Source organism: Ranitomeya variabilis, chromosome 8 (assembly GCF_051348905.1).
Source record: "Ranitomeya variabilis isolate aRanVar5 chromosome 8, aRanVar5.hap1, whole genome shotgun sequence".
In the NCBI taxonomy this organism is placed as follows: domain Eukaryota; kingdom Metazoa; phylum Chordata; class Amphibia; order Anura; family Dendrobatidae; genus Ranitomeya; species Ranitomeya variabilis.
Window position 1 is genome coordinate 156,434,345 of NC_135239.1, and position 25,051 is coordinate 156,459,395.

At 47.0% G+C, this 25,051-nt stretch overlaps 1 protein-coding gene across 6 annotated transcripts in view; it reads left to right on the plus strand.

The window, feature by feature from the left end:
- Positions 1–9,222: 9,222 nt before the first annotated feature.
- The window catches only part of POLR3H (RNA polymerase III subunit H), a 28,432-nt gene continuing 12,603 nt past the window's right edge, over positions 9,223–25,051 (plus strand). The window contains exons 1-2 of one of the 6 annotated variants that reach the window (XM_077277960.1): positions 9,223–9,359; positions 18,782–18,910. In XM_077277960.1, the coding sequence (XP_077134075.1) occupies positions 9,270–9,359; positions 18,782–18,910 (219 nt within the window). In that variant the 5' untranslated portion in view covers positions 9,223–9,269. Of the gene's footprint in view, positions 9,360–13,499; positions 13,649–14,013; positions 14,327–18,781; positions 18,911–25,051 lie in introns of those variants that run through there. The other 5 variants (XM_077277964.1, XM_077277962.1, XM_077277965.1 and 2 more) reach the window with 5 other exon arrangements.

The following is a 25,051-nucleotide window of genomic DNA, read 5'->3' on the forward strand; positions in this document are numbered from 1 at the left end:
AGTTTCTGTTTTCTATTGGTTTCTGCAGCCTTCTCTGTGTTTCTACTAGGAGGTGACCCGTTTTTGTACCCAGTACTTAGTTCTTTTAGGGTACCCCTTCCCCTTATCTATAGGTCTTCACTTGAGATTAACCTAGGATCGTCGGTGGGTCTATTTGCAAGGAATGGGTCGCCCACTCCATCGTAGGGTTTCAGCCTAGTCATAGTGCAGGGTCAGTTTTCCCCCTTCTACCTTAGTCCTGTGTTGCAGATCCGTAACATAGAACACAGAAGGGACCTGGAAAGCGCATCCGCTTTGATGTTCTTGTCTGCTGGCCGGAAGTGGAGAACAAAATCAAAGCGGGTGGAGAACAAAGATCACCTGGTTTGACATGGATTTAGGCGCTGTGCAGACTGCAGGTAGGCCAGGTTTTTGTGGTCCGTATAGATAATTATTGAATGAACTGTCCCTTCAAGTAGAAAGTGCCACTCCGCCAGAGCCAGTTTTATCGCCTATTGTGTAATTTCGTTCTGGAGCCGAGAAGGCTTTAGAAAAGTAACCGCAGGTTACCATATGGCTGGAAAGAGACTTCTGGGTGATGACGGCTTCAGCACCGGTGGAAGAGGCATCCACCTCTAAGAATTGCTTATTGTTGTCCAGCCGGTGCAACACTAGAGCAGAGGCAAAGGCCTGTTTTAAGGAGACAAAGGTGCTTTCAGCCTCCAGAGTCCACACCCTGGGTTTAGTTCCTTTGCGGGTCAGGAGAGAGATTGGGGCAGTCCGGAAGGAGAAATGTAGGAATGAACTAGCAATAGTAATTAGCCGAGGAAGCGCTGAATTGCCTTTAGACAGTCAGGGCAAGGCCAATTCAGGACAGCGGGTACCTTCTTGGGATCCATGTTTAGCCCTGTCTCAGAGAAGATGTACCCAAGGAAGGGAGAGAGGTTTGCACAAAGATGCCTTTTTCAAACGTGGCGTACAAACTATTATTCCTCAGTCTCCGAAGAACCTTGTGAACATCCCTACTGTCTGTGGGCAGATAGGGAGGGAACACTAATATGTCGTCTAGGTAGACCACCACATATGAATAGAGAAGGTTCCAGGACATATCATTCACCAGTTCTTAGAAGACTGCTGAGGCAATTCAGAGGACAAACGGCATTACAAGATATACATAATGGCAATCCCAAGTGTTAAAGGCAGTCTTCCATTAGTCCTTCTGGTGTATTCGGATCAGGTTGTATGTCATCTGCAGGTCAAGTTTAGTAAATACTCTGGAACCTTTCAGATGATCAAACAGTTCAGAAATGAGAGACAGAGGATATTTATTTTTGACCGTTATCTGATTTTGACCCGTATAGTCTATACAGTGAAGAAGTGAGATGTCCTTTTTCTTTACAAAGAAGAATCCTGCTCCAGCCGGGAGAAAGACTTCAAGATACATCACCTGGCTAGGTTCTCTTTGATATACTCGGACAAGGTTCAGGTGTTAGAGCCAGGAAGGAGGTTTATAAGGCAACCGTATGGCCTGTGTGGTGGTAGTGTCTCCGCCTCCGTTTTATCAAAGACATCCGCATAAGTCCAATAAACTGGAGGCAGGTCAGGTAAGGCTGGTATACAGACTGGCACGGCAGATGCAGGCAGGTATGGCTGGTATATAGACTACCATGGCTGGTGCAGGGAGGTACGGCTGGTATACAGATTGGCACGGCAGATGCAGGCAGGTATGGCTGGTATATAGTTTCAGTTTTCAAGTATTCCTCTATGTATTTATCAGCGAGTTACACCATTCCATTATACTTGATATAATACCTAACACGAGCATCTTTGGTACTTGCCTTTCTTCCATGTATATAGTTTATCATCTTAGCCTAAGCACCCTTCAAGTATCCTCTTTCCCTAACTGGTTCTATGACCTTTCTGTCATAATATAGGGACCATAGGGACAGTTAGTTGGAGACAGTCTACGCTGAGTGGGGGAGCCACATGCGCAGGTTCTTTTTAGGGTGCCAACCTCCACGATAGGCAGGGAACAGGAGTGTAGCTTTTTTCTCCATAGGGTATAACAGGGTGCGTTCTTCCTCATCTCTTTTATATGGGGTAGGTGGTGTCGCGTACTCCCCTTTTTGAATTCATATATACATCAATTGCCATCTAATCAAGTACATGTATTATCCTACTCATATTATGCTCCTTCTTATACAATATGATTATACCCTCATATGGGTCTCTGCACTTCAGGGGTCTAGAATATTTTTCAAAAAACTCTCTCAAATTGTTCCACAATTTTCATTTGCGTATTTATGAATATATCAGTACATCAAGCTTTCTGAGACCGCTTTTGGTGGTTTTGTAAATGTGCTGAGGTAATACTGAATCATACCTAATGGTTGACATGACAGCGAGGAATTAAGTCTGTCGGTCTTGTTAAAGTGCTGTGCCCATTTTATATGTCTGTTATGTATACCCAGATATTCATCTTTGTGTGCGCGGCACCTTAAGTGACAGGCTCTAGTGAGTCTGACATTTATTAGGCACAACGCTATCCTGAGTTCCAGGTATGGAGCATACAAAGCTACCGATCCGGGGCGGCGCATGGTCCCTGCTCGGGTGGGTGCTTGCGTTCCATCCCAGCGGCACACTGCGTTCCATAACTCGGATGTGCTGTCATGTCGGACGCTGTTCAGACCAGGTCGTCCGACAGACAGCGGTAATTCCGCTTTTGACCACTATTTACTCATTGGCGTCTGCTAGATTTTGTCTAGCTGTTCCGGGGTTAATTTACCTGATCCTCGGATTGGAAACTGGGCCATTTCCATGGCCTTTAAATAGTTCTCCTGATCATTGGGCGTCGCCGATTATAGCTTCTGTCTTGCGTTGTTATCTCGGTCTGGAGTGGAGAGCTGGTGGTTGGAGATTCGTTGCTGGTGGTGTATATTCCTTCGTCTTATTTACTCCTTCCTATATTTGTGTTTATTTTGCCCTGCACATTTATAGTGTATTCCTGAGTGTCTGCGGCGTGGTGTATATTTTCCTTGATCCTTGTCTGTGCTAACTGTGGGTATTTAAGTATTACCTCTTCACTGGGTGGTGGGTGGAGGCTTCAGCCTAGGGCTGAGCTCAGGAGTTAGGGTGAGGTTCGAGGCCTGAACATGCACACCATCAGTGTAAACTTCAGGTAGAGGGTCAGTCAGGATTTCCCTAGTCTTAGGGAAATTGCAGGAGCCCGGGTTATTAGCTCTCGCTCACCAAGTCTCTCCCTGACATTATAATCGGCCCAACAACAACAAAGAAAAAAAAAAAAGGGGGGGGGGTTCTTTTTTTTTTTTTGTTTTGTCATGGATCCCATGACTTCCATAACCCGCCAGTTGGAGGCGCTGTCCCTATAGGTCACTGAGTTGAGGGGGGCAGTGCAGCAACAGGGACTAGCAGTGTCCAATGTGCAAGCTGGAGCGACAGGAAGATTTACTGAGCCTAAATTTCCGTTGCCTGAAAAATTTGCTAGGGAACGCAGTAAATTTGTTTCTTTTCGTGAAGCTTGCAAACTATATTTCCGTATGCGCCCGATATCTTCGGGTAATGAGGCTCAGCGTGTGGGCCTGGTGTTGTCATTGTTAAGTGGGGATCCCCAAGCATGGGCGTTTTCTTTGCCATCTGATTCTGCGGCATTTGTCTCTGTGGAGAGTTTTTTTTCTTCTCTTAGGAAAATCTACGATGAACCTGACAGAATGGCTCTGGCAGAATCTAAGATACGCTCTATTCGCCAGGGGGAGCGAGTTGCAGAGGATTACTGTTCTGAATTTCGTCGCTGGGCGATCGATACCCAATGGAATGATGCAGCATTGCGGAGTCAGTTTATACATGGGATTTCTGGAAGGGTTAAAAAAGCCCTTCTGATGTACGAGACTCCTACTTCTCTAGATTCCGCTATGAGTCTGGTTGTCCGCATTGATCGCCGTTTGCGTCAGGGGTAGCATGAGACACCGCCTATGGGAGAGGGTTTAGGTTCACGTGAGGTTGCTGCAGGTGAGCCCACGGAGCCTATGCAAATCGCAGGGGTGTCACATGTCAAGCATCGAGCCCCTGTGGTAAAACTGGTAATTTTATTAACATCTGTCCTCTGCTGCCTAAGAAAAACGCAAAGGCGGAAAACTTCTGAGCTCAGAGGGTGAGGAGACCAGTCTGAGCTTATGTATATCCTCCATGGTGGTTTCTCAGTGCAAGCTCCCTGCTAAGGTTTTTGTTGCTGGCAGTGAGCTGCCAATTACTGTTTTTGTGGATAGTGGTTCAGCCACAAATCTAATTGATGAGGGGTTTGCACGCACAGCAGGTTTTAGGATTGAAAAACTGTCTCATCCTATCCGCGTGGTGACCATCAATGCTGCTCCTCTCTCTCAGGGGGAGATTACTGAATTTGTGGCTGAGGTGAAACTCCGCATTGGAGTTCTACATTCTGAGCGGGTTACATGTAAGGTGCTCAGGAATCTTCCTGCTCAGGTGGTTTTGGGTTTTCCTTGGTTGTCTATGCACAACCCGGTAATTGACTGGAAAACTCAGGACATAATTCGGTGGAGCGAGTTCTGCCAGGAGAATTGCCTAGCCACATGTGTGGCTGCGGTGACTTCAAGCGTTCCGGAGTCACTTAAGGATTTTGTGGATGTGTTCTCTGAGAAGGGTTGTTCAGAGTTGCCGCCACATCGTCCTTATGACTGTTCTATCAGGTTTAAACCAGGGGCCAAATTACCTAAAGCAAGGATGTTTAACATCTCCGGTCCGGAGAGACAAGCGTTAAAAGATTACATTGCGGAAAGCTTGAGCAAAGGGCACATCAGGCCGTCATCCTCGCCGGTGGCAGCAGGGTTCTTCTTTGTGAAGAAGAAAGATGGCGGATTACGCCCGTGTTTGGATTTCAGGGAGTTGAACCAGATTACGGTTCGTGATCCATACCCTATGCCTCTGATACCAGATTTGTTCAACCAGGTGGCAGGTGCTAAGTGGTTCACCAAGCTTGACCTCAGGGGGGCGTACAACCTCATAAGAGTCCGTCAAGGTGATGAGTGGAAGACGGCTTTTAATACCCCTGAGGGTCATTTTGAAAATTTGGTGATGCCGTTTGGGTTGACTAACGCACCTGCAGTGTTCCAACATTTCATCAATGATGTGTTCTTGCATGTTTTGGGGAAATTCGTTATCGTGTACCTAGATGACATTCTCATATATTCTAGCGACCGTGATGCTCATTTAGATCATGTCAGTCAGGTGTTACAGCTTCTCAGAGAGAATAAGCTGTATGCTAAACTTGAGAAATGTGTATTTTCTGTTCAAGAGTTGCCTTTCTTGGGTTATATTGTGTCTGCTTCTGGTTTTAAAATGGACGCCGCTAAGGTGCAGGCGGTGCTGCATTGGGAACGTCCTGATAACCTGAAAGCACTTCAGCGGTTCCTTGGGTTTTCTAACTACTATAGGAAATTTATCAAGGATTTTGCCATCATTGCTAAACCGCTAACTGACATGACTAAAAAGGGTACCAATTTCTCTGTTTGGCCTGAGGCTGCTGTGCGCGCATTTAAATTTCTTAAGAACAGTTTTGTTTCAGCCCCCATTCTTGTGCAGCCAGAAGTATCTAAACCATTTGTTGTGGAAGTCGACGCGTCTGAGGTTGGTGTGGGGGCGGTACTGTCTCAAGGCTCATCTTTGAGTGGTTTACGTCCGTGCGCCTATTTCTCCAAGAAACTGTCGTCCGCCGAACGTAACTACGATATCGGCAACAGGGAGTTGTTGGCAATTAAGTTGGCCTTTGAGGAATGGCGACACTTCTTGGAGGGGTCGGTCCATCAGGTAACTGTTATTACCGATCATAAGAATCTGCTGTATTTGGAGTCAGCCAAGCGTCTGTCCCCCAGGCAGGCTCGCTGGGCATTGTTTTTCACGCGGTTCAATTTTGTGGTCACTTACAGACCGGGGTCTAAAAACACTAAGGCGGATGCTCTGTCCAGGTGTTTTCCGGGGGGAGAACCTCGGGAGGATCCAGTACCCATCCTCCAAAAGGGTGTTGTGGTTTTGGCTCTCACTACCGAGGTTGAGGCTGAGATTTCCGAGGCTCAGGAGGAGGTACCATCTGAGCTTCCCGTCAACAAATCTTTTGTTCCGCTTCATCTCCGCCTAAAGGTTTTGGCGGAGCATCATGATGCTGTCCTGGCTGGTCACCCAGGGGTTAGAGGTACCTTGGAGTTGGTGTCACGTCGGTTTTGGTGGCCCAAGATCCGACAGGACGTGGTCTCATACGTGTCAGCTTGTACCACGTGCGCTAGGGCTAAGACGCCCCGCTCCCGTCCTGTTGGCACACTACTTCCTCTTGAGGTACCTAGTAAGCCATGGACGGAAATCTCCATGGATTTCATCACTGATTTGCCCTCATCAGCTGGAAACACGGTCATCTTGGTGATTGTTGATCATTTTTCTAAAATGTCGCACTTTGTGTCTTTGCCTGCGTTGCCTAACGCTAAGACTCTGGCTCAGGTATTAGTGCAGGAGGTGGTCAGACTTCATGGGGTTCCGTCTGACATCGTGTCTGATAGGGGGTCTCAGTTTGTGGCAAAATTTTGGAGAGCGTTTTGCTCACGGCTGGGAATCAAGTTATCTCATTCTTCGGCGTTTCATCCTCGGTCAAATGGTCAGACTGAGCGTATGAACCAAAATTTGGAACAGTACTTACGCTGCTTTGTCTCTGATAACCAGGAGGAGTGGTCTACCTTTCTTCCTTTGGCTGAGTTTGCCATCAATAATCACCGCCAGGAGTCGTCTGGGGAGTCTCCGTTTTTTTGTGTTTACGGGCTACATCCTCAATTTTGTACTTTGAGTCAGAGGGGCTCTTCCGGCGTTCCGGAGGAGGACCAGTTAGGAACATAATTGTCATCAGTCTGGAGGAGAGTTAAACAGCGCCTGTTGAGTGTGGGTGCTAGGTACAAACGTGTGGCTGACAGTAGGCGTGTGCCAGGTCCGGACCTGAGTGTGGATGACTGGGTGTAGTTATCCACAAAAAACATAAGACTCAAGATACCGTCCCTTAAATTTGGTCCACGGTTTATTGGTCCATTTAGGGTCACCGCCGTCATTAACCCAGTTGCGTACCGATTGGAGCTCCCTACGGTGTATAAGATACACAACGTGTTCCACAGGTCTCTTCTAAAGAAGGTGGTGGGTTCTGTAGACGCGGCGCCTATGCCACCTCCAGTCTTGGTGGATGGTAATTTGGAGTTTGAAGTCTGCAAGGTGGTTGACTCTCGTGTAGTGCGTCGCACTTTACAGTACTTGGTACACTGGCGTGGTTATGGGCCTGAGGAGAGGTCCTGAGTACCAGCCTCGGACGTTCATGCTGACCGGCTGGTCAGGTTGTTTCACCGCCGTCATCCGGACAAGCCGGGTCCTATAAGCCGTGAGGGCCCTGGGGTCCCTCGTAGAAGGCGGGGTACTGTCATGTCGGACGTTGTTCAGACCAGGTCGGTAATTCCGCTTTTGACCACTATTTACTCATTGGCGTCTGCTAGATTTTGTCTAGCTGTTCCGGGGTTAATTTACCTGATCCTCGGATTGGAAGCTGGGCCATTTCCATGGCCTTTAAATAGTTCTCCTGATCATTGGGCGTCGCCGATTATAGCTTCTGTCTTGCGTTGTTATCTCGGTCTGGAGTGGAGAGCTGGTGGTTGGAGATTCGTTGCTGGTGGTGTATATTCCTTCGTCTTATTTACTCCTTCCTATATTTGTGTTTATTTTGCCCTGCACATTTATAGTGTATTCCTGAGTGTCTGCGGCGTGGTATATATTTTCCTTTATCCTTGTCTGTGCTAACTGTGGGTATTTAAGTATTACCTCTTCACTGGGTGGTGGGTGGAGGTTTCAGCCTAGGGCTGAGCTCAGGAGTTAGGGTGAGGTTCGAGGCCTGAACATGCACACCATCAGTGTAAACTTCAGGTAGAGGGTCAGTCAGGATTTCCCTAGTCTTAGGGAAATTGCAGGAGCCCGGGTTATTAGCTCTCGCTCACGAAGTCTCTCCCTGACATGTGCACTCCGTAATACCGGAAATGCGTTCCAAAGACCGGAAGCGTGTCACACGCTTGGGACGGAGCCTCGTGAACGCGCCTCCGAGTTCAGCTTTAAAAACCACAGAGGTGGGGAGGCCTGTAAAGTGGCTTACACAGGTTGAAATACTCCCTTGATGATTCTATAAGGATGAAACGCGTCGGGAGACGCCTTATCTAAACAGAGGCGCCTTATCTAAACAGAGGCTTGATCGTCACTCCACATTCTTTGAGAGACCTTGTGACAAATGGAGTCTCTCCAACACCGGGGTGAGATCTTTCCATATTAATAGGTTCTAAATATGACGCATATTTGCACATGCTGGCGTCTTTGAAAAAGTGTTTCGTGAAAAATACATAATTACCACACAATAATGGCCATAGAGGATGCTCATAATGTTTATTGATGAGGTAGCATGATCCCATGTTTATATGGATGCATATTGGTGGTTTAATTTCATTTAATAAGCCTCTTTAGCACGCTATCATATGTACTGACAGTAGCTAAATATACACACATGTATGTTGAATAAGTAACTTTTGAAATTTGTCACATTTATGTGGATTTGACTATGTCGCTTACATGTAACCAATAATTTGGCTCCTTAAGGTACTTAAAAACATACATACAACCCTAGAAAGAAGGAATTGTTCTATCTTGACAAAAGGCAATTTAATAAGGGTATTTTTTGACGGTGCCATACAGGGCATGGGTATTTTACAGACAGGGGCATACCCATAAATAATCATAAGGAGTATTAGTGGATGCCATACATATAGCCGTTCCTTATAATGTGGCATTGTCTGTGTGTATTCTAACATGGTATAAGGAGTTATACAAGGTCACCATCTGTACTCTAGGGTCACAGATAGTGACTACTTAGCACTGTCAGCATATCTATTTTTACTCCTACCTCTTTCCCATTTCTGTGTCGGTATAGGGTTCACCACTGCACTAGGGTTTTTTCCCCTCCCTTCCCTTGTTTGACTTATGTTTTGTACGTGATTTGATTTTTATACATACCTAGTAAAGGTTAAGTTTTACATTTATATCCAATTGCTATTCCTATTTGATTCTTGTTGGATTTCCTACCCTGCTCTATAGCTGGTATACAGTATAGACTACCATGGCTGGTGCAGGGTGGTACGGCTGGTATACAGACTGGTACGGCAGTTGCAGGGAGTAACGGCTGTTATAGACTGGCACGGCCGATGCAAGCAGGTACGGCTGGTATGCAAACTGGCACGGTCGGTGCAGGCAGGTACAGCTGGTATACAGCCTGGGATGGCCAATGCAGGCAGGTACGGCTGATAATAATCTTTATTTATATAGTGCCAACATATTCCGCATCGCTTTACAGTTTAACAGTTTCAAACACAACAGTCATAGGTAACAACGTTAACAATACAATAATTAAAGCACAATAAGACGACCCTGCTCGTGAGAGCTTACAATCTACAATTAGGTGGGGGAGATACAAAGTACAGGTGCATATTTACAGTGATGTATTTACAATGATGGTCCAGCCATCTTCAGGGGGTGGGGGATAGATGGAGATAGTGAATTGGGCTACACACGTGCCCTTACACATAAAATGACTTTTATTAGGGAACGTGATAGGCCCCTCTGAACAAATATGTTTTGAGGGGGCGCCTGTGCAGGCAGGTACAGCTAGTATGCAGACTGGCACGGCAGGTGCAGGGAGGTACAGATGGTATACAGACTGGCACAGTTGGTGTGCGACACCCTCTAGGGCTGTGGGGTACTCGGAACAGAGTCCGGACAATTCTTAAAGGGATGGTCACGGCAGCGGTGACCCGGTCCTTGGCCCTGGGCACGCAATAAATGGATGATGATTGAATGTTTGTAGGTGATAGGGGAATTGTTCGTGACGCCACCTATGGTACTCGGCTAGGGATAGCCGACGCTGCTTAAAGAGACCGCTGGGGCTGATGGTGATGCAGCATAGTTGGCACAGCTCTCCATAGGTAGAGCTAAGTCCCAGGGCACCTATGATGTTACAGATGGTGATGGGGGATGTAGTGCAGGGTGAGTGGCGCAATAAAGAGAGAGGACACAGCAAGGTGCAGTCTTCACGTTTTACTCACAGCCGGGAGCTGTGTCCTCCGGGTTTAGTGGTCCAGCCAACTCTCCTGTAACTTGGGGCACTTGTCCAGAACCCCCTTTGTATGTGCCTTTCCTGGCTGACTCTGCACTGGCTCTCACCATTCCTGCCCTGTGCTTCACACCCAGTGTCCCAAGCCGGTAGTCGCGGGTCCTGTCGGGCGACGTCCTCACTGTCCCCTTTAACCCTATGACTCCCTTTTCAGCTAAATAGATGTTCATGTGGCCGTCGCACTTGCAGACACGACAGCCTCCAGGTTCCTAGCTGGGACTTGTAGTTCCTCCACTAGATCAGGGGCCGGTTCCCATACTGTGAACTGGTCCCTCCACCTAGCGATGGTCAGCGTGGATGTGGGCCCCATGGGTGTTTCCACACTTCCCATGCCCCTAGGAACCCTTCTTTCCTTCTGGGAGCTTCTTTCTTTTCCTCCCTCTCTTCAGACTGCCAGGAGCTCCAAACCCACACGTCTGCTCCACTTCACTTCTCCTCATACACTCTCCTTACTGTTCATCTAACTCCTCCCCTTCTTTACTTTCTCCACCCACACCCTCTACCTAATCCCTCTCTGGCCTGGAGATGTCTAGTGATGGGTTCTGTACAGTGTCCTCTCCTTGCCAGAGAGTTGGGGTTCCACACCTCTGGCTGAGATGCAGTACCTCTGTGGCGACTGGACCCTCAGGGGAGCCACAGGTGCAGGCAGGTACAGCTGGTAGACAGACTGGCACGGCCAATGCAGGCTGGTATACAGACTGGCATGGTTGGAACAGGCAGGTACAGCTGGTATACCAACTGGGTAACCAAAGGAAAAATTGGTCAAAACTATATCGCACTTCCAATCAAACAATATACTCAAAAAACATATGAAAGCATGAACTAACTACGTGAAGATAAAAGTATATTTTATTTGAAAGAATAAATAACATTTTTTTTGTTAAAAAAGATGATAAGAGTCAAGGAGTGTCAAATGACCAGGAACACATGGGGTCTACAAACAAAATGTAGACGGTAATTATAAAACAAATATAGGGGAGGGGAGAACTGATGGCACTAAAGATAAATGTAGGTGGAAGATAACAGTATATTTCTATAGATAGTTTAGTACAGGAATGGAATAATAAGACTATTTGGAGACAAATAATCGTGGCATCCGTAGAAGGCTACATGAAAACTGTTGAATATCACAAGGGGATCTCCTAATCAGAGCAAAGGCACTGTAGCAGTCACATGACCAACCCATCAGACTCCAGATGTAATATTCAATGTAAGCAGACCCATCAGCATATACAAGCAAAGTGCAGCATGCGTAACCTGGAAATGAGGTGCAACAAACCACAGACTGACACGGCAGATGCAGGGAGGAACGGCTGGTATACAGACTGGCACGGCATTTGCAAGGAGGTACGGCTGGTATACAGACTGACATGGCAGGTGCGCTGGAAGGCACAAGCAGAACAAATGGATACAGGCAGGCAGTAGCAGGTACTCACAGCCAGGGACCTGAGAAGTACCACGCGTACTGACTAAACTTGTTGCTCAGGCAACTCCCATCAGGTGGAGATGCCTTAAATAATGTGTCTCCCAGCTGGGGACACTTTAGGATGGCATGTGCTGTCCCTTTAAGAAGGAGGGAGCGCGTGTGTGCCCTAAGCATAGTTCCTGGGGATCTGCAGGTAGTGGACAGACCTCCGGCAGTAGCAGCAGGAAGTAAGGGCCATGGCAGTGAGTTGGCGTCTCTACCGGGGAAGGGAGGAATTGTGCAGGAATGCCGACGCTACAGTAAATCACATATAATCCCAATGACAAACATTTAAGTTTATGGGTGCAAAGTGAAAAAATGTGGAAAAGTTGACAGGGTATGAATAATTTTTCAAGGCACTGTGTATGTGTGTATAGACTCTATATTATAGAGCAAGCCATTTCTATGCACACATACAAATAGCTCTACGATGCTGGTCGGTTTCTTATTCGTCAGTTTCTTATTCAGCAATTTTGTTTCTGGTTTTTTTATAGGTTTAACAATAAAAAATAATCACAATAATAACGGACAATGCAGTGATGTGCCCTGATGAGAATACACTTAAAAACAGCTACAAAAATTATAAAACTGGCACAAAAATGGGCAACAAAGGGCGTTAATCAAGGGGTTAAATGACTTTGGGCCACTGATAACACACTGCAGACAGGGAGCCCCACATCAAAATCAGGTCTCTCCAGCCTGACCCAAATGGGTTCTGGGCATCAGAACTGGCATCAAAGTGGTCAGTTGATTTGGGCCATTTGAATACGTAACTGGTGTTTTTAAGGTGTTAAAGGGAACCTGTCACCCCCAAAATCGAAGGTGAGCTAAGCCCACCGGCATCAGGGGCTTATCTACAGCATTCTGTAATGCATTCTGTAATGCTGTAGATAAGCCCCCGATGTATCCTGAAAGATGAGAAAAAGAGGTTAGATTATACTCACCCAGGGGCGGTCCCAGTACGATGGGCCTGCCGGTATCCAATTGTTCTGCTTGTGCCTTCCAGCACACCTGCCATGTCAGTCTGTATACTAGCCGTACCTCTTTGCAAATGCTGTGTCAGTCTGTGGCCTCTCTGACCTTTCCCGGCGCCTGCGCACTGCAGTACTTTGCTCTGCCCTCAACAGAGAGCACAAAGTGCACCTGCGCCGAAGCGTGAAGACAAGAAGAGGACGTCATTGTAAGAAGATGGGAGGCCCCGGACCGGACCGCAACGGGACCGCCTCTGGGTGAGTATAATATAACCTCTTTTTCTCATTTTTCAGGATACATCGGGGGATTATCTACAGCATTACAGAATGCATTACAGATTGCTGTAGATAAGCCCCTGATGCCGGTGGGCTTAGCTCACCTTCCATTTTGGGGGTGACAGGTTCCCTTTAAATGACTTTGGGCCACTGATCTCACACTAAGAATACATAGTGATGAACCGCATCAAACCCAGGTCCCTCCAGCCCGGCCCAAATGGGCTCTGGGCATCAGAACTGGCATCAAAGTGGGTAAACAATGTTCACAGAGTTGAATAAGTAACTGATGGTTTTTTATGGGTTATACTTATTCAAATCTGGGAGAATTGGGTTTCAATGAATAAGAAACCAACTTCAGTATGGGAATAGCTCTGCACCGTGTAATGCAGCACAGGCACGTGTGGTTGCGTCCATGTGTACACACATATCCAGGTCCGGGCACCTCTGCACCGCCGGCATTACAGCAGACTACGCGGCACCCAGCAGCCTGCAGCACCTGCACTGTGTGATACCAGCCCTACAGCTGCTCCGCTCTGCGCACACTCCCGGCACTCCGGTTACTAAAGTGTCCGGACTCCTCCCACACACGTGATGGATCACATGGCCAACACATCATGAAAGGTCCTTCACGGGTAGGATCCTGCGGCTTCATGAAATCGCTGACACGTGTGTAGCTGGAGGCTTAGAGGCTGCGGATCGCAGGTATGGCAGCGGCAGTGCACTGGGTGATCCTCCGGGTGTGCAACTGAAGCGGCGCTGCCCCACCGTCTGCGCTGTCGTCCACGCTGCTCTTTCTTTCTCCGCGCTGCCCCTCCCCCCGCCGTCCGTGCTGCTCTTCCACCATCTCTGCCGCCGTCCACGCTGCTCTTTTCTCTTCTGGGCTGCCCCTCCCCCTGCCGTCTGTGCTGCCCCTCCTCCTAACGTCCCGCTGCCCCTCCCCCGCCGACTGCGCTGCCCCTCCCCCGCCGTCCATGCTGCTCCTCCTGCCGTTCACACTGCCCCTCCCCTTGTCTGCGCCGCCGTCCACGCTGCTCTTTCCTCTTCTGCGCCGCCGTCCACGCTGCTCTTTCCTCTTCTGCGCCGCCGTCCACGCTGCTCTTTCCTCTTCTGCGCTTCCCCTCCCCCGCCAGCCATGCTGCCCCCCCTCCCGCTCTGCTCTTTCCTCCTCTGCGCAGCTGATTCTTTATTAGAGCGATTTTCAGTATAATTTGTAACTATCAGAATCGGTGCAAAGACGTCACGTGACATCAGAAGGGGGACCGGTTCTGGTGAGTGACTGTGCAGTGAGGACCGCAGGACCCGCTGCCATTGTACAGTTTCTCAGCACCGGATATGTCTTGTACACCCATTCTGAGAGCTGCACCGATTTTCTCACTTCAGGTATAATCCACAGTGTCCGGAGCCCCCGGGTGAATTCCCACCTTCCACCATTTTACTCCATGAACTAATTTGCCATGAATTGTGACACATATTTGGGTGCGCTCTGCGGCATTATCGCTGTGACATTCACCGTATGCAGCATACACTGTTAAATCCACGGCTATGCTGTTCAAGAATCTACATGTGGGTTGTGGCAGAAAATGGCGGTATGTGAGGGCACAGCCATAGGTGTATCCGGTCACACCGCTGCATGTATGTCTGCACAGAGGTTATGTAGAGTGTGGAGCAGATCCTCCAGAGATGGTGAGAATCGATTCCCATTCCACCTGCCCTGACAATGGTCTGCGGGCGCTGTACCACCTCTCCCCTGCCCTGACAATGGTCTGCGGGCGCTGTACCACCTCTCACCTGCCCTGACAATGGTCTGCGGGCGCTGTACCACCTCTCCCCTGCCCTGACAATGGTCTGTGGGCGCTGTGCCACCTCTCCCCTGCCCTGACAATGGTCTGCGGGCACTATACCTCCTCTCACCTGCCCTGACAATGGTCTGCGGGCACTGTAGCACCTCTCACCTGCCCTGACAATGGTCTGTGGGCGCTGTACCACCTCTCCCCTGCCCTGACAATGGTCTGCAGGCGCTGTACCACCTCTCACCTGCCCTGACAATGGTCTGCGGGCGCTGTACCACCTCTCCCCTGCCCTGACAATGGTCTGTGGGCGCTGTACCACCTCTCCCCTGCCCTGACAATGGTCTGCGGGCACTATACCTCCTCTCACCTGCCCTGACAATGGTCTGCGGGCACTGTAGCACCTCTCACCTGCCCTGACAATGGTCTGTGGGCGCTGTACCACCTCTCCCCTGCCCTGACAATGGTCTGTGGGCGCTGTACCACCTCTCCCCTGCCCTGACAATGGTCTGCGGGCGCTGTACCTCCTCTCACCTGCCCTGACAATGGTCTGCAGGCGCTGTACCACCTCTCCCCTGCCCTGACAATGGTCTGCAGGCCCTGTACCACCTCTCCCCTGCCCTGACAATGGTCTGCAGGCGCTGTACCACCTCTCTCCTGCCCTGACAATGGTCTGCAGGTGCTGTACCACCTCTCACCTGCCCTGACAATGGTCTGCGGGCGCTGTACCACCTTTCCCCTGCCCTGATAATGGTCTGCGGGCGCTGTACCACCTTTCCCCTGCCCTGACAATGGTCTGCGGGCGCTGTACCACCTCTCCCCTGCCCTGACAATGGTCTGCGGGCGCTGTACCACCTCTCCCCTGCCCTGACAATGGTCTGTGGGCGCTGTACCACCTCTCCCCTGCCCTGACAATGGTCTGTGGGCGCTGTACCACCTCTCCCCTGCCCTGACAATGGTTTGTGGGCGCTGTACCACCTCTCCCCTGCCCTGACAATGGTCTGCAGGCGCTGTACCTCCTCTCACCTGCCCTGACAATGGTCTGCAGGCGCTGTACCACCTCTCCCCTGCCCTGACAATGGTCTGTGGGCGCTGTACCACCTCTCCCCTGCCCTGACAATGGTCTGCGGGCACTGTACCACCTTTCCCCTGCCCTGACAATGGTCTGCGGGCGCTGTACCACCTCTCCCCTGCCCTGACAATGGTCTGCAGGCGCTGTACCTCCTCTCCCCTGCCCTGACAATGGTCTGTGGGAGCTGTAAATCACTTTGTATAAGTCTTTATGAGCTTTCCACATCTTGCCACTTGAATTTTTACCCACTCCTCAAGGCAAAACTGCTCCAGCTCCTTCAAGTTAGATGGTTTCCTCTGGAGAACAGCAATCTTTAAGTCTGACCTTAGATTGTTAATTGGATTAGGATCTGAGCTTTGACTAGGCCACTCCAAAACATTTACATGTTTCCCCTTAAACCACTTCAACTTGTCTTGTTGGAAGGTGAACCTCCGTCCCAGTCTCAAATTACTGAGAGACTGAAACAGTTCCCTGTCCCTGCTGGCGATAAACATCCCCACATGATGCTGCCACCACCATGTTTCACTGTGGGAATGGTGTTCTTGGGGTAATAAGTAGGATTCACTAACCACCAAAATGCTATGATGCTAATTACATGAACCAAGCAAATCTTAATGCTCGGATTGTCGTTTTGAGTAATGAGTATAATGAGAAATCCAAGCATTTTTCCGGCAGACCTTACAAGAAGGTTTGGACGCCAGTGAAAATATTGAAATGGATGGAAAAAGTGCTGAATGGAAGGAGAATAGCATGGGGAAGACCCCTTGAATCATCTCTGACTCCCATATGGCTGCTGCTAACAGTGGTGTCACACTTTTAACCCAACTTTAAGGGTATGTGCACACGTCAGGATTTCTTCAGGATTTTTTGCGGAATTCCCCAATAAAAACGCTATAATACCACATAAAAAAGCATACATTATGCATCCTATCATTTAGAATGCCTTCCGGATTTTTGGTGCAAATGTTGCGTTTTTTTCCGCAAAAAAAACGCAATCCGGAAAAAGAAGCAACATGTTCATTATTTTTGCGGATTTTTTGCAGATTTCCCATGAATTTGGAGTGTCAGGAGAAAAACGCAAAAAATCCGCAAAAAAACCCGTACAAAAACGCGTAAAAAACGCGCAAAAAATGGAAAAAAAAAACCGCATGCAGATTTCTGGCAGAAATGTCCGGATTTTGTCAGGAAAATTTCTGCAAGAAATCCTGACGTGTGCACATACCCTAAGGACTGATTATGAGTCATTCAAAATTGACGAGAGATTGACGTTTACAGGAAAAAATGTTCAGAAACATTCTTTCCTGTACAAGGACTTGTATTTAAGTCAAAATTTAAGAAGCATTGGAAAAAAATTAAGTAAATCAAAGTTTATTTTTTTTACTTAAAAAAAATTTGAAATTTCAGTGTAATTTATGAAGGAAGCAAAAACTGCCATAAAGTAGATTGGCAATGGACTCAGATTCACCCTGTATTAAACGTAAAGTAGGGCTCCATACACATTCTGTTCAAATTGCCATGCACTCCTACACTTGTAAAGGCTATGCACTAAGTGCAAAGCCTGCCAAAAATTACAAGCAAAGTCATCCATACACCATTGAAGGCAACAGCTGTAATGCCTCATTCAGATATTATGAACAAAGTGTAGTAGTGGTACTCCTACACTCATAAAAGCTTTAGACACAGTGCAAAGCCAAAAAATATAAGGAGGGTCACCCATATACCCTTGAAGGTACCAAATGGAGTGCCTAATAAAAAAAAAAAATTGTAGTTGCTGTAGTCCTACACTCATAAAGGCTTTGCACAAGGTGCAAAGCCAGGAAAGAATAATGAGGGTAATACAGTTATCCTATTCAGGTGTTCGCTGCTTCTTCTCCTTCCTTGGAAGGCTGGGGGACTGCCTCCACCTGTTTCTTGGAGCTTAATTCCCAGGTGCCTGGGCTGTAAGGCTATGTGCCCACGTTGTGGATTCGTGTGCGGATTTTTCCACAGCGTTTTTGAAAAATTCACGGGTAAAATGCACTGCGGATTAACAGCGTATTTACTGCGGATTTCCTGTGTTTTTTGTGTGGATTTCACCTGCGTTTTTACACTTGCGGATTCCTATTGAGGAGCAGGTGTAAAACGCTGCGGAATCTGCACAAAGAATTGACATGCTGCGGAAAATACAACTCAGCGTTTCCGCGCAGTATTTTCCACACCATGGGCACTGCAGGTTTGGTTTTCTATCGGTTTACATGGCACTGTAAACCGCATGGAAAACTGCTTCGTATCGGCAGCGGCCAATCCGCTGCGGATCCACAGCACAATCTGCAACGTGTGCACATACCCTTAGTGACCTGGCTTCAGGTAGGGCTGGTGCCCCCGACATATTAAAAAGGGGTCCAGCCCCCTGTGTCACCTGCACCATCGCCTGCTTCCACATTGGAGATGGGGAACCTCAAGGATAGTTTGATCTCTCAGGGGTGGTAGCCCCATCTCGAGGAGCCTCTCTCATACATGATCATTTCGCCAGAAGGGTTCACCCTGCTCCCTTCCTTCTCAGATCACACCTGCCGCATACCAGCGATGTTGCCCTCCGTTTTGAGAAACGTGACCATCTTCTAGCCATCAGCTCTTGCAGCCTTTGAGGCAAGCGTTCCATTTTTACTGCCCGCTGGTTGTACAAGATGTGATGACTGGTCCCAAACTGTTCTATGGACCCCCCATCACTGCTGCCTGTCATACGTAACTGCCTCCCCCCCGAAATTCCACCTCTCGGTACCTTGCGGCTAGCGCATGTCTCCAGCCATGGTCCTGGCTCTCCTCCTTCTCTCTTCCGACCAGCCTAGGCCCTGCAGTTTGCTCACCAGTTGCTGGATCCTGGCTCTCCTAAAACCTTGGCACAGTACTGTGTAACATATATATGTTAATGTATATGTGTTTGCACCTATATGTTATATTCTATTTTTGTGTTTTGCTTTTTTTCTGTATTTGCAGCCCAGGTCAGCTTCCACTATGTTTGTCCTTGTAGAGATGGTGGACACTGTGCGGACTACTCCATGGCAGTTTGAACGGAAACTAAATGACTCAATCTCTGAGGAACTCAACAAGAAATTGGCCAATAAGGTAAAATATATTGGCAGTTCCCTTTTGGGATGAGGATGATTGTGAGATGAATTTAGCTGCCCATGTACATGAGTTAGAGGTCAGCTGATTGCTTATGAGGCTGACCTGTGCAACAGGATCACGTGTTTTTAAAGAGAAGACCGACGTTGGCCATTGTCAGACATCTCTGGTAGCAGTGTATTTTCCAGTCTGATATTTCTCTCCACCAAAATCATCTACCGTATATACTCGAGTATAAGCCGACCCGAGTATAAGCTGACCCCCCTAATTTTGCCACAAAAAACTGGGAAAACTTAATGACTCGAGTATAAGCCTAGGGTGGGAAATGCAGCAGCTACCGGTAAATGTCAAAAGTAAAAATAGATACCAATAAAAGTAAAATGAATTGAGACATCAGTAGGTTAAGTGTTTTTGAATATCCATATTGAATCAGGAGCCCCATATAATGCTCCATATAATGCTCCATACAGTTCATGATGGGCCCCATAAGATGCTCCATATTAAAATATGCCCCATATAATCCTGCATAAAGGTTAATAATGGCCCCATAAGATGCTCCATAGACACATTTGCCCCATACAGTACTGCATAAAGGTTAATAAGGGCCCCATAAGATGCTCCATAGACACATTTGCCCAATATAATGCTGAACAAACGTTGATTATGGCCCCATAAGATGCTCCATAAAGATATTTGCCCCATATAGTGCTGCACAAACGTTGATTATGGCCCCATACAGACACTTGCCCCATATAGTGCTGCACAAACGTTATGGCCCCATAAGATGCCCCATACAGACACTTGCCCCATATAGTGCTGCACAAACGTTATGGCCCCATATAGTGCTGCACAAACGTTATGGCTCCATATAGTGCTGCACAAACGTTATGGCCCCCATATAGTGCTCCACAAACGTTATGGCCCCCATATAGTGCTGCACAAATGTTATGGCCCCCATATAGTGCTGCCCAAACGTTATGGCCCCCATATAGTGCTGCCCAAACGTTATGGCCCACATATAGTGCTGCACAAATGTTATGGCCCCATATAGTGCTGCACAAACGTTATGGCCCCCATATAGTGCTGCACAAACGTTATGACCCCATATAGTGCTGCACAAACGTTATAGCCCCCATATAGTTCTGCCAAACATTATGGCCCCCATATAGTGCTGCACAAATGTTATGGCCCACAAATAGTGCTGCACAAATGTTATGGCCCCCATATAGTGCTGCACAAATGTTATGGCCCCCATATAGTGCTGCACAAACGTTATGGCCCCCATATAGTGCTGCACAAACGTTATGGCCCCCATATAGTGCTGCACAAACGTTACGGCCCTTATATAGTGCTGCACAAACGTTATGGCCCCTTATAGTGCTGCACAAACGTTATGGCCCCATAGATGCTCCATACAGACAATTGCCCCATATAGTGCTGCACAAACGTTGATTATGGCCCTATAGATGCTCCATACAGACAATTGCCCCATTTGCTGTTGCTGCGATAAAAAAATAAAAAATCACATACTCACCTCTCTGTCGCTCAGGCCCTCAGCACTTTCAATATTCACCTACTCCTCGTTCCGGCGCCGCTCCATCTTCAGCAGTGACGCTGAGTGGCACTAACCACATCACCGCGCCTTCTGACCTGAGCGTCACTGCTGAAGATGGAGCGGCGCCAGAACAAGGAGCAGGTGAATATCGCGCAGCGCTCCCCCTCCCCGTTATACTCACCTGCTCCTGGCACTGTGAAGTCCCTGCTTCCCCGCAGCTTCTTCCTGTAGTGAGCGGTCACCGTTACCGCTCATTACAGTAATGAATATGCGGCTCCACCCCTATGGGAGGAGGAGCTGCATATTTATTACTGTAATGAGCGGTACCATGTGACCGCTCAGTACAGGAAGAAGCTGCAGCGCCGGGGAAGCCAGGGACATGCAGGGATTGCGCCAGGAGCAGGTGAGTATAATTAGACAGCCCCCGCTCCCCCTCCCCTGACGACCCCTGGGTATGACTCGAGTATAAGCTGAGAGGGGGACTTTCAGCCCAAAAAAATGGGCTGAAAATCTCGGCTTGTACTCGAGTATATACGGTACTTTTTTATGGTGGTGAGGAATAAGTGAATAGTGCCCACCCAATGGGCGCAGTTCCCGCTGGTGCCAGCTGTGCATGACAGTTGTCACTCTTGCGCTGTCAGCCCCGGCTGATTTTGAAACTGATCTGGACAGATTAACCCTTTAAAAAAATCCTTAAATACTGCTATCAATCGCTAAAGCTGTATATAATGAGTTGAAAGCCGCTGTATGGCAGGATCAAACTTCCCCCACCGTGATCATAATCATGGGTGCCTACCGTTGACATGGTACCCTGTGGTCATCTGATGACCCTAGATCCCGGTGGCCTGTAAGATCCAGCTAAAAGCAGGGTCCCACAGGCTGAGTCAGTGAGACACTGACAGTCATGCACTGCAGTACACGAGTGCTGCAGTGTATGAGACCAGTGATCAAAGTAAAAATTATACATGTCCCACAGTTGGAGTTCGTGAAAAAAAAATTGCATAAAATGTGTAAAAAAAAAAAAAAAAAAAAAAAAAAGGTTTAAAAAAAGGTTTAAAAAAGCAAAAGCAGAAAAAGTGCACTTAAATCACAAAATGTCCTTTTACCACTAAAAACGCAGCCTTTATGATAAAGCAAAAATAAGCAGAAAAACCTAATTGGTATCGCCGCATCCAGAACTACCCAATCTATAAAACCGGCACGTTATTTATTACATACGGAAAACGCCATAAAAGAAAAAAAAAAACGCACCTTTTTTCATCATACTAACACAAAAAAAGTAATAAAAAGCGTTCAAAAAGACTTATGTAAAAAAAGGTATAAATGAAAATGCCAAGCTGTCCAGCAAAAAACAAGCCCTAATATGTCGTCATCAGCAAAAAATTAAAAAAGTTACAGCTCTCACAGTATGATGATGCAAAAGTAATTACATTTTGGCTGAATATTGTTTTTATTCTGTAAAAATAGCCAAGCATGGAAACACTATATAAATCTGCTATCGCTGTAATCGTACTGACCCGACGAATAAATCGGTCTTATTATTTTTACTGCATAGTGAACGGCACAAAAAAATGTAAACAATTTATTTGCTGAGGTTTTGTTTATTCTACGTCTAAACAATCTGAATAAAAAGTGGTGATAAAAACATGTTAGGTGCCCCAAAATGGTACCTAAAAAATCTCTTTGTTTGTAGCACACAAAATAAGCCCTCAGACAGCTCTGCTCGCCAAAAAATAAAAGTTACATTCTTCAGAATATGGTGATGGAAAAATTATTTTTATTAGAAAAAAAAAAAAAGGCATTTTTACTGTGTGAGAGAAGTAAAACATGAATTTTTTTTTACATAAATCTGATACCGCTGTAATCGCACAAACCTGAAGAATAAAGTTGTGTAATCACTTATACCGCACTAGGGAAAAAATAAATAAATAAGAGCTATTCTTGTACTGCTGTCTATTTGTTCATTCTACCTCCTAAAAATCGGAATAATGCTTAAATCACATTTATCCTGTGTATAAATGCCAAAAACCACGATTCAGACAACACCCACCAAAGGAACCGCTAGCCTACGAGGCAGAGTCACTTTCTATTCTGTCCGGTCTGTGTTCCGGCAGTGTCCCATCATTTTACGTGTCTTTTTAGCGTGCTAGTGTAGTCGACCAAAGTTCTGTTAAAAAAGGTATATGGTAGTCGGCTCACCTGGGAGGCAGAATTCCCTTATGTCTACAGCTCGCATGAATGAAGGCTGAGCAACCATTCATGAACCAAACGAAAAACAGATTAAATCCAGCAACCAACTGTGTCCAGATAAAATATAGCTTTTAATGAGCCATATAGAAAAGGAGAAAAAATATTACAATGGTGTTCCACAAAAAATGAACGCAGCACATTGCAGCAGCATACACATAATGCAGCGTTATAACCAACACGTTTCGACTACTGTCTTAATCATGGTATCATAATAAGCCTTATTCTGGAAACTTTCAAAAAATTATGTACCCCAACATTTTGCCAATAAAAACCCAAACTCATCCTGCATAAAACCAGCCCCCACTCAGGTCCGTCATCTGTCACTGGAACTATAGGGGGTTCTCATGTCACTGGTAGAACAAACTCTGGGAAAGTGACATGGCTCCCATCCCCTCAAATAAAATCCAGTGAATTCTGAGCTCCAAATTCCAACTGCATCCATCGTGAGCCTAAGCCACAGTAAGCGGTCACATGTTTGGCATTACTGTAGTGGGGAGGGTAAACTTAACAATTTACGGGGTTCGGATCAATATACGGGGGCACTATACAGTATGGGACACAATGTATAGGAACTAGACTGGCAGATTTTCAATTCTCCAGCAAAAACCCTGGCGTGGATGTTACTAAATAGTCACTGCAGCCGTAGATGAATTCATTGAGAGGTTCAAATTCTACAGTGGGGTCACTTTGGGGGTTTTCTGCTGACAATTATGTGGGGGCAGCACCACGTTTGGGAGAAATTGCGCAATAAATTGTGGGGTCCAATTTCACCTAAAACCCTTGTGTACCTGACAAATTTGTAAAAATAAAAGTAATTACTGTATTTTTCTTGATTATAAGACAAATTTTTTGGGGAAAATGGGGGTGCATCTTATAATGCGGATATACCTTATCCAATACCATTGCCGCAGCTTGGGAAGGGGGTGTCCGGTGCTGCTTGTGTCCGGTGCTGCGGGGGTGTCCAGTCCTGCGAGGGGCTTTGGCGGCATTTTGTGAAAGGCCAGAGTTCCCCGCAGTTCCATAGTTTCCTATGCGGTGCATGTGCAGATGGAGATCTCGGTACCAAGATCTCGGGAGATGAGCAGCAGCACCGGACACCAGCAGCATAACCGGACACCCGAAGTGGCGCATCACACATCGGAACATCCCCTCATCCCAGCCTGTGGTCTGCAGCATCACCCCACTCCTGCCTCCTCCAGCAGCAACCTTGGGACCCCGCTTCACCGCCGCCACTACCCCGGGAAGCAATAAGACGCATGGATTATAAGAAGCACTACCATTTTATTAAAAAAAAAATTCCTATTCTCCTCAAAATTTGGGGTGCGTCTTATAATCTGGAATATACGGTACATTTTTACCACTAAAATGTCATATTTCCATTTCCCAATATTATAAAATTCTGTGAGGCACTGTAGGTTCAAAATACTCACCTCACCCCTAGATGAATTCCTTAAGCAGTCAAGTTCGCTCTATGGGGTCACTTGTGGGGTGTTACTGGTGTTCTGGCACCTCAGGGGTTCAGCTTATTGAGCACACAATCTATTCAGACGGCATCTGCCAAGTAGCGCTTCTTCCTATCCAATCCCTGCCGTGGGCTCAAACAGTAGTGTACTGCCACATATGGGGCACTGCCAGCTTCAGTAAAGATTACATAAATTGTGGGGTCCAAATTCTCCTACTATCCCTCATGTAAATATAAAAAAATATTTTAGTGGGAATTTTTTTTTCCACATCTAAATGTTATAAAGTTTTGTGAATTACATGTAGGTTAAAAATGCTCAGTACATCCTTAAATGAACGCCTTGAGGGGTCTAGTTTCCAAAATGGGGTCACTTGTGGGGGGTTTTCTGCTGCTTTAGCATGTCAGGGGCTCTGCTAATGCAAGGTGGTGTTCCCAATATATTCCAGACAAATTTACGCTTCAAAAATCAAATAGCGCTCTTTCCTTTCTGAGCCCTGCCATGCACCCATACAGCCAATATTGACCACGTATGGGGTATCTTTGTGTTCAGAATAAATTGTGTAACAATTTTTGGGGTCTGTTTTTTCCTATTATCTATAGTGAAAATTACAAATTTGGGGCTAAAACAACATTTTAGCAGAAAAAACTTAATGTTCACTCTCAAATCCACATTTTAAAAAATTTGGTGAAGTACTTATGGATTCAACAAGCTCAACACCCTTGATGGGTTTAGTTTCCAAAATGGGGTCACTTGTGGGGGTTTCTTCTGTTTTTTTTGGTACCTCAGGAGCTCAGTTAATGAGACATGGTGCCTGCAATCTAGTTCAGCCACATTTACATTCCAAATACCAGAGACATTTGACCTCAGAATTGA